This window comes from Nomascus leucogenys, chromosome 17, assembly GCF_006542625.1.
Source record: "Nomascus leucogenys isolate Asia chromosome 17, Asia_NLE_v1, whole genome shotgun sequence".
In the NCBI taxonomy this organism is placed as follows: domain Eukaryota; kingdom Metazoa; phylum Chordata; class Mammalia; order Primates; family Hylobatidae; genus Nomascus; species Nomascus leucogenys.
Genome location: NC_044397.1, coordinates 79,921,690 through 79,932,132, shown reverse-complemented (window position 1 = coordinate 79,932,132; position 10,443 = coordinate 79,921,690). Strand labels below are relative to the sequence as shown.

Genomic DNA, 10,443 nt, shown 5'->3' with positions numbered 1-10,443 from the left:
ATTCTCTCTGTCACTCAGAATTGGCAACTGGGGACCACATCTGGAGGTGTACAGAGAGGCTAAATACTTTAGCAGAGATGCTAAGCAAAGAGAACCATGGATGGCAGGAGCCAGACACCTGCTCGTGGTTTGCTAAGACCTGGCAGAGCCACAGCAGCCCTCCCTGTCTTGGCCATGCCCTTCCAACATGTGCAGTTATGACAGTTTGCCTTGGAGGGGGCCTGCTGCAGCTGCTGCTCCCCCAGGAAGCCAAGTAAGAGGCGTTCCTAGAAAACCACTTCTAGAGTATGGGGTTTTGACAGGCGCACTGCATGCTACTTCTGACTGGCTGCTTGCTTAGGCAGTAGACTTATGACCTGCCTGCCCCCTCCTAAACAGGGGCAAGAGGGGTGGAGACAACGAGGGGCAGTGGAGGGGCAGCCTGCAGTCTGCCCTTGGTCTGGCTGGGGAGATGTCTGCATTTTCTGTGCTTCAAGCGGGCACTGGGAGGGTAGCTGGCTTGAGCCTTTCTGTCTGGCAATAAAAACTTTGGGGAGAACAGATGAGACGGGGGTAGTTGGAAGAGATCAAGTAGCATCCAGAGCCCCCAGGTAGGTGACTTGTGTGAAGGCCCCTGCAAGTCTTCCCGAAGAACGCTCTTGTAGAAGCCGCAACTTTATATAGAGAGGAGGAGACCACTTCTCTTGACCACCCCCCCCATCCCCATTCCTCCCTTGCCCTGGAGAAGATGGGAGGGGATTTTTTTTTCAGAGCCTACCATGTTCCCTCCCAGCACCTTATCTCTGAGGTGAGAAAGGCGAGGAAGAGAGAAAGAGCAGACCTGCCCCTTTCCCGCTTTAGGCCCTTCCACCAGCCCAGCCAGCCATGGGGGTGGGTGGGGACACTTTATTCTTGGATATGAGGTTGGAGTCTTCAACTGGACTTGACGAAGTTTTTTAATATCAGGAAGTGACCGAGGGAGTTATGCAGTATGTCCAGGGTATCATTAAGGGACCTTTAATCAGCATGGGTGTGGAGATTCAACACAGCCCAGCGGGGGGCACACAATGGGAGAAAAATAAAACCATTTCCTGTGTGCGCCCAGTGGAGTTGAGACTGTTCAATAAACTAGCTATATCTGATTAAGGACTTCATATCCTTAGGATTAAAGCCAAGTCACTGCATTTGTGTTGTGGTGTACTGAATTTATAAATTCTCAGTTGAGGAATAGCCAGATCTTTTTGCAAATCAAAAACTTGAAATGTTAAATGAGGAGGAAAGAAACTCACTAGAGGCAAATTTCTGGATGTAGATAGAGGAGACACTAAAAGAGGTAGCTCATAGTTGCCTTTTACTTTTCTCCCTAAAGTCTAAGAGTTTTTATTTTGTAGTATTACACGGACATTTACATTTCAATTGATCACAGATTCATTAACATTTGACACAATAGAAAGGGTGTACAGAAACATGTTTGTAAGTGATTTGTAAACCTTGTTCACTTATTTGTCAATCATGTTATTCTGGCAAATTATTTAATTTCCATCCTAATGTTTTTCAGGGTGCTCTTCTGTCTAATTTTTTTTATTAAGTGTAACTGTGTCAATGATTTTTATATAGGGCAGTGAGGAGGGTCCTCTGTCTCTCTCTCTCTCTCTCTCTCCATTACCAGAAATTTCGAAAGCATTTGCAATGCTCTTTTTTATTCAGACAAAAATCATTTTAACTTTATATAACAAATATGCTTTAAATTTTTTACAACTTTCAAGATACTATTATAGCTGTACTGACAAGGAAAAAATTGCCGTTGTTGACCTATAGTTGATGAAGTGTATGTAGCTACTCTTCCTTGTGGTCTTCACTATAGAGCCATTTGTAGATTACAGGCCACAGCTTTAGGGACAGGCTCCAGGTTTCTTATTTTTCTTGTTTCAATTCTGCATCATCTATCTTCTTGAATACCAGTCTCCTAAAATGTAAGCAGTACAAAATGTTCTCACCCATCAGAACAACAGCATGCAAGAGTGTATACAAATACAAGCCATAGTCCTAAGTGCCTAATTATACTTGAGTTGAATTGTGTTACACTTGAAATGAGTGAGATATTGGGGGGGATGCTGAATCTGTGATGGGCACTCAGTCCCAAACACTTATCATTGATTCATCTCTCTCCCTCCACACGGCCCCATTCCCAACACCTGATTAGCTGCCAATTCTGCCTCTGTATAACATCCCAGAACCTCAGCAGAAATGTCAGTGGTTCCCCCTCTCCTGATGAATGATGCCCCAAGTCCTTGTCCGGGTCCTCAATATCTGTGCTCTCTGCTCTTACTCTTTCCTCTCCTCTCACATACTTTTTTTTTTTTTTTTTTTTTTGAGACGGAGTCTCGCTCTGTCGCCCAGGCTGGAGTGCAGTGGCGCAATCTTGGCTCACTGCAAGCTCCGCCTCCCAGGTTCACGCCATTCTCCTGCCTCAGCCTCCCGAGTAGCTGGGACTACAGGCGCCCGCCACCACGCCCGGCTAATTTTTTGTATTTTTAGTAGAGACGGGATTTCACCGTCTTAGCCAGGATAGTCTCGATCTCCTGACCTCGTGATCAGCCCGCCTCGGCCTCCCAAAGTGCTGGGATTACAGGCGTGAGCCACTGCGCCCGGCCCCCTTCACATACTTTTTGCTCTTACCAAAAGGCGCCTCAGCTGTTCTTGGCTCACCTTGCTTTAGTGCCTAAAAATGACCTTCCTCTTCTCACCAGTCTCCGAATGTTCCAGAGAAAGCTGCTTTTGAAAGGCAGGTTTCCACATACAGAAACATTCTCTTTTTTTCTGACCCTCTGCAGGACCTTATTAGTGCCTTTCTTATTTCGTTTATCCTGTCAAATATTGAGGGCTTACTATGTGGCAGACACAGTTCTTAGGCTCTGGGGATATGGCAGTGGACAAAATTTATGGGATTTGTAGGACTGAAATTCTAATAAAGGGAATGGACCCTAAATATATGTCAGATGGGGATAAGTACCATGGAAAAGAACAAACCTAGAGTGTCCTGAGAAGGTCTCTCAGATAAGGTGACACAATCTGCCACTGTACTTTCTTCAGGTCTTAACTAAAGCATCATGTTCTACTTCATATAAAAAAAATTTTTTTTAAGCATACACTTTCTACTATAAAAGAACAGGTAGGTAGCTTATTAATTTTAAATCTTAAATTCTGATGTGTCCATAGGAGATAATACATATTTCTTAATATAAATAATGATTATAACAGAGTTTATAAGATGAGATCCAGATAAAAGAAAACACTTTGATTAAAAGTCAGGAAAGAAAACCTGCTGCATTTGAGACCTAGATTATTGAGATGGGGTCCTTTGCACCTGAACAACTCTCTCCCATGAGACTTTTATGTGGGAGAGGTCCAGCGTTTAGACAATATAATGCCATTGCATGGACTTCGTGAGCAGCTATAGGATAAGGAGATTGATGCTTATATGTGGCTTAGGGGAAGCCATCCCATGATTTTATATCTTGAGCCATGCTTATTATACCTGGCCTTCTATAGTTCCCAATTTACAGGGATTTAGTTCCTTGTGTCTTTGCCTCTCTCTCCTGCTAGGAAACTTACTGTCTTAGAAACTTATGTTGAAAAGATGTAGTCATTTTTAAAGTTTCTAGACCACCTCTATATAACTGCCCATGCACTTTGACTGGTTTTCAGGTATTTACCTTGACTGTTTTTGATCGGGATTCTGGATTTCTTGGTGCTGGCAGGTCATGGAGTAAAATAAGTCATTGGCACATGGTGAATGCATGGATCCTTGACACAAATCACTCAGCGTCCTGCAGACACTTTTGGCTGTTGTCGTTCTCCCAAACCTTTGGGGCAGGTTAGGAACACGTCTCACGAGGCTCACCTCCATAATTCTTCCAGATCTCAGAGGCAGGTTGGCTGTTGCTCCAGCACTTCTTTCTCTTTGAACGTTCCTCCCAAATCTCAATGGCAAGTTGGCGACTGAGTGTGGCATTTTGTTGACTGCAGGTGTACTCATCTTAATGACATTTTTTGGTCCCCAATCTTTTAATTCCTCAAAATTGAGGCTTCTTTTCCCTTTTGGGTATCCTCTAGGCTATAATTAGAAATGACCATTACAATAACATACTGTTGTTATAAGCAACAGATTTAAACCCCCAATTAACTTAAATCTAGACTTTAATCTGCAGAATTGTTAAAGCTATAAACAAAGTTTGTGTTCATATGTGCAGAATTTTTTAATAAATAATTTGTATTAAGCTTTTTAAAGCAATCTAGTTTCTCTGTCCCTAGACTATTGTAAGACAACCATAAAATATTTATAAAATATATATAGTGAATACAGCAATGAGTTCAAGCAGCAGGAACATAATGAAGTACTGAAATGTGGCAAAAGTTTATTTTATTGCAGTTATTCTCTTTTGGTTTTTTTGATTCATGTTGTTCATAGAATATTTTATATATTTTTATAATTTGATTTTAGAGAAACTTCCCACTCATTTTTCATGTTTCTCTTTAAAGGCCAAAGTGGCACATGGAAACACGGTACATCGAAACAGAGATGCTGGCCAGGTTTTGGGGTATAGTTGTATAAGGCTCAGTGAATTTCTTTTTTATTCCATCTTACTCAGGGTTCCATTCTAAAGCTTTCTCAAGAAAACAATTGCATTTTTATTAGAATATAAAATACATTTTTAGTAAAGAACCCATTGGTTTATGGGTTACTGCATCACAAATATGCCAACTTTGTAGGAACCATCACAAATACAGAGAATATTTGATTAGATTTAGTCTTTACCATACGAGCTTGTCCATATGGAAATTTTTAAATGATTGTTTTCTGATTATTGCTTGAGTAAAAGGAGTATACACACTAATTTCAGCAGATTTGGAAAACATATAAAAGAAAATAAAAACAATTTGCAATTTTACCATCTACAGGTAAACACTTTACTAAGATACAGATTTAGTACACATTGGCCAGTTTGTAATTGCTAAGCCCAAAATAAACGTGTTTTTTGTTTGTTTGTTTGTAGTTTAAAACAATTTGAATGTCCAGCTGAAATGTATCCAAATCTTATTTCTGCCAACCATTTATTATAAATATGCACTTGTGAGTTGATTGAAAATTATTATTGCACTGTATGCTTGCTAAGTACCATACTCACCAGTACAATTGTCATGACAGAAGCCAGCCTGATTGCTGTTGTGCTAAATAATACAAGTTACATTTATACATTGTCAGAGGAAGGCTGAAATTTGACAAAAAAACAGAGTACACACCAACTTACTTCTTAGTCTTTACAAAATCATTAGACTTAGGATTAATATTATACAATTAATTCTACTCACATTAGAGAGATTTAAAAAACTTACCTCAGAATATTTGTCATAATTTTCTTTGCTGTGAAGATTGGACATCATTAATTCATCTGCACAAAAAATGTTTGATGTTAACAAGCTTGAAGTGGCTAAAGTCAATAAAACGAATAGTTTTGATGAAATAATTTCCATTTTGTCTAAATCTAAAATTAAGTCTCTATGTGCAGTCCAATGTTTATGAGAGGAGAAAAAAATTGTGGTGTTTTTATATCGTCTAAAAACAAAGGAAAGTTTTTTTTTTAACAGTGAAATCAATCTCACACATTTTAAGTACTAATATTAATTAGAGCGTACAACTAAAATATGCATGTAAGGAACGTGAATAATTCATTCTGGGAAGACAGCAATGTTTGTGCTTGCAAATTCATTAACTTTGAAAATAATTTTCCTCATTATAAAAGAGCTTCTAATTAGGTAAGTTTGGGGCGATAGTAATTAAGATTCCAAACAAACAGAATGCTTCATTTCTCTAAGCTTAAACAAAAAGTATTTTGTTTTTGGTGTTTGTGTCAATTCTTGAGGGAAGGAAAAAGAAGTATTCAATCCATGCTAGCTATGGTTTTTTTTTTTTTTAATCTGCACAAAAGAGTTAGGCATAGTATTTTCAAAATGTCAGGCAAAATTAAGCATTTGAAAAAAATTATAATATCCCAACAAAATGCCATGAATTAGTTTTTTTGTACAATGCTGTTTGCTTATTAAAAAGCTTCAGGGGTCAATGTCAGCCGTAACATGAAGGATGTGCATACGAGCAAATACTCGATAGGCATTTTGACAAACTGGCGTCTCAGAAGCTGGAGGCAGTCAGGCCGTCTGTATTTGCTCTATGGGTCTCTATTTGGTAAAGCTGTGTAAATCACCAAAATTTTCTTTCCATCAAGATGCTGCATCCTACCTTCCCTCACAAAGTCCTTAGGAAGACTAGCAGGGGCTTGGTAAGTCATACACATGCTAACTCTGTTGGTCCCAGGACACATATTATTTAGGTAATCGTGTATTGCCAAAGGTGTGCTGTCATCATGGCATTAAAAGAGAATTTACAGAAATAAATGGGTATCTACTGAAATGCCAAAGCAAATCTCTTTTGGAGCAGCTGACTGTTCTTAAATATCTGCCTTACCGCTAGACTGCCTGGGTTCTAGAGACACCTTTACTTGTTCCCACCAGTCCCTTCAGCCCTTTCAGGAGAAAAAGACTTGAATGGATTTCCAACAGTCCAGCTACTTCTAGACACAGACAGAGGTAATTCACAAAGAGTTGTAAAATTGCTCTGTTGTGTCTAGAACTGTGCCACCTCTCACCTCTCTCACCAACCTACCGTATTGTAATTTGAGACGTGAGATGGCAGAAGTGAAGATCTTTCTTCATATTGATCTCCAGAACAAGCCAGAAAGTTGAAAAACCACAGTGGGTGAACTCTTGTGATACAAACTTGCCTGTGGTCTCTCTTAAGGCATTTGACATCATTGGCTTCATTTGTTTTGGTTTGTAGTAGCCAAGAATCCCACAGTAGGAGGCAATTAATTCAATTCATAGTCTAGTGTTAATTTTGTAATGCCATTATTGGATTATTTGGGTTTGATTTCCCTGAGGATTTAATACATTTCTCTTCCAAATTGTTCTTTTGCAAACTGCTAATGGAATTTCTTTGTGTGTGTGTGTGTGTGTGTGTGTGTGTAGTCAGTAGATCCAAACTTTTGAGAAATGGATGAATCAAGGGGCAAGTTTTGTTGACTGAATTCACACCCCAGAAAAAGCAGAAGGCATCAGCCTGGATCTTTTTCAAACTATATTTTTATCTAGTTGTCATTTTCAAATAAAATGCAAATTAAGCAGCCCACCAGTTTTCAGTGCTGCTACTAATGGGTGTTGGCATATCCATTAGAGTTTTCTTGATGACAGTCAGCATCCACATATGACTAATTGCTCCCTGCCTCCACCAGGTTAGGCCTCCAAGTTTGGAAGGTAATTAGAATTATCTTATTAATATGGGGCTTGGGCCAGGCACGTGGCTCATGTCTGTAATCCCAGCACTTTGGGACGCTGAGGCAGGCAGATCACCTGAGGTCAGGAGTTCGAGACCAGCCTGGCCAACATGCTGAAACTCCATCTCTACTAAAAATACAAAAATTAGCCCGGAATGGTGGCACATGCCTGTAATCCCAGCTACTCGGGAGGCTGAGGCAGGAGAATCGCTTGAACCCAGGAGGCGGAGGTTGCCATGAGCTGAGGTCACACCGTTGCACTCCAGCCTGGGTGACAGAGCGAGACTCTGTCTCAATAAAAACAAAAAACAAACAAACAAACAACAACAAAAAAAACGGGGCTTGGCTCTTTTCAATTATATCTTCATTTAACTTTGAAAGTGTTAACAGATATAGAACATTCAAAGTATGAAATCACCATAAATCTTTTGCTGAAATGTGCTACTGCATACACACATACAGATTAATTGGTTTAGGGTCTCTTGATGAGACATATGAGGATATGAAAAATTTAAAAAAATCTCTCTCTCGGACTTGTGGCATTTAAATACATGCTTCATTTGCTAAGATTTTAGTGGCTCTAGGACTACTCAATTCTAAGCCTATCTCTCCAGGCTGGTCACTTCTCCTGAGCTTTTGAACCTCCCAAACACTCAGCTTCCTACCAGACAGTGCTGTTTGGACATCCCACAAGCATTTCAAGTTCAGTATGTCCGAAATGGAATTTATCTTTTCCATACCTATTTTTCCTCCTATGTTTCTCATTTCGATGAATAGTACTGCATCAATCAGGGTCCAATCAGGAGACAGAAAACACCCAGTAACTTGAACAGGAAGTGATTAATACAAATAATTATTAATTATAACAGGAAATTAACTATAAAGGGGTGAAGAATACACTACAGTTGAGAGACAATATCCAAGGAAAGAACAAGCTGGTTGGAATTTAGATCATATTGGAGAAAGTGTGATGGCAGGGAAGTTTGCTGCGTTGCTCAAGGCCAGAACTTATCTATGGTCTCAAGCAGGAAACCTTTTGGAATGTAGGTAGGTCAGGCAACTTCCGGAATATCTGAGAGACTCCTAGGAATCTCCCACTGAAACCTGATGTGGGTGAGCACCATTGGATGACCCCACATGCACTACTGGCAGCTGCACACAGAGAAGCAAGCGGGTGCATGATTGGATCAGGAAAAGTACCTCTTTGATTTAATAACCCTTCAGTACCTTCTACTGACAGAACTTAAAATTATGCCTGCTGCAAAGGAGAAATTCTTACTGGGTCCATCTCCCTTATCTCGAAGCATGCAGTGAAGGGTAGATGTAGAGCTGAGCCGCAATAGGTCTATAACTGGCAAGGTTACTATCATCCATTCATTTATCCAGGCTAAATTCCCTTGTGAGATCCCTATTTCCTCCCACATCTTATTCTACAGTTGATGATAATTGTGTTTCTAGTTTTGGGCTGTTACAGTCAATAATAATAAAAGCCATTTTTTTTAAAGCATTTATCACATCCCAGAAATTCTTCTAAGCATTTTGTGAATTAACTCACTTATCTTTCATAATAATCCCATGAGCAGCAACTATTATTGTGCCTACTCTTCAAAAAGGGAGACTGAGGTGCAGAGGAATTAAACAACTTTCCCTGTAAGTGTCAGAACCAGGGTATGAACACAAACAGTCTGAACTTAATGACTACTAGTCTGCCTGATAAAGTCTGTTCTCTTCCAACTTCTAAATGGCTCTTAAATCTGCTCACTTCTTTCCACTCCCATGGCCATAACTCAATTTATCATTTTTCTCTTGCCTAGATCCTTTTCTTGATCCTTTCCAATTCTTTCTCCATGGTGTAATCAGACAATTTTTTTTTTAATTGAGACGGAGTCTTGCTCTGTGGCCCAGGTTGGAGTACAGTGGTGTGATCTCAGCTCACTGTAACCTCCGCCTTCTGGGTTCAAGGGATTCTCCTGCCTCAGCCTCCCAAGTAGCTGGGACTACAGGCATGTGTCACCACGCCTGGCTAATTTTTTGTATTTTTAGTAGAGAAGGGATTTCACCATGTTAGCCAGGATGGTCTCAATCTCCTGACCTGATGATCTGCCCTCCTTGGCCTCCCAAAGTACATTTATGACTTTCCTTCTTAATGTCTTTCAGTCGTTTCCAATTTCCCTGAGAATCACTCAGGTCGCCTACCCTTCATGATCTGTACTCTATTTATCTCTGTTTATTTGCCTGCATGGACTCTTGCCACTTCCTACCAGCTCCTTGCTTGATGATGAACTTCTTTCCGTTCCTCCAAATAGATGAGCTTTCTCTCGCCTCCAGGCCTCTGCCCATGATTTTCCAGTGCATCTAATATTCATCCACTGGCCTCTCTCCTTCTCACACCTGTTCATTGTTTGGGCCTCAGCTGAGGTATGACATGTTGTGAAAAGTCTCTCTTCCATCTCTAAGAGATAGCTGTTTTTTCTTTGCTAATCATTGCTCTTATCACTCTGACTTGTCCTGAACTATCCATGGCTCCGCAAACTTTGTGAGGGAAGGAGCTTGCTTGTGTAGAACATAGGAATATTTTCATTGTCTATTGCACAGATGCCCAGGAAATTTTATTTCTAAGTGAATTAATAATTTTTTTATTATTATGGGAAATAGGAGTTAACACTGAAGTTGTTTAGTTATTTTTCCCCAGTGTTGGCCTAGGTTTGTGGCTTGTCATGAAATCATCATGTCTTAACATTATCTTTTTGGGATTTCACATTGAAGACTTTCCCAGACTGAGCTCCATACAATTAAGTATAAGTAGGTTGAATGTGAGTTTTGGTTTATTCTGTTTCCAGTTTAATATGCAGCTCGATCAGTTCAATATGTTCTGATGGATCTTACTGTGTTGATGGCCATCAGTTGTGCCCAAACACCAGAACAGGTAGGAACAGGGACTGCGCAGCCCCAAGGAGTGCTTCCTAGTGATGCTTCAGGGTCTCCCACTAGGCTGACTTCAGAACAGAAAAGGGTTCTCTGCTTGCTTATTATCTCTCTATGCCCACTAGCCACATCCTAACTTCGGGCAGGCAGG

General features: G+C 40.2%; 1 protein-coding gene across 1 annotated transcript; it reads right to left on the bottom strand.

Annotated features, from left to right (window-relative positions):
- Positions 1-1,709: 1,709 nt before the first annotated feature.
- Positions 1,710-5,555, bottom strand: NPVF (neuropeptide VF precursor). The gene is made up of 3 exons (XM_003270430.3): positions 5,377-5,555; positions 3,696-4,096; positions 1,710-1,945 (listed from the first exon to the last, which is right to left on the bottom strand). The coding sequence occupies exons 1-3, from the start codon at positions 5,512-5,514 to the stop codon at positions 1,894-1,896; spliced, it is 591 nt and encodes a 196-aa protein (XP_003270478.2). The 5' UTR covers positions 5,515-5,555; the 3' UTR covers positions 1,710-1,893.
- Positions 5,556-10,443: the final 4,888 nt, after the last annotated feature.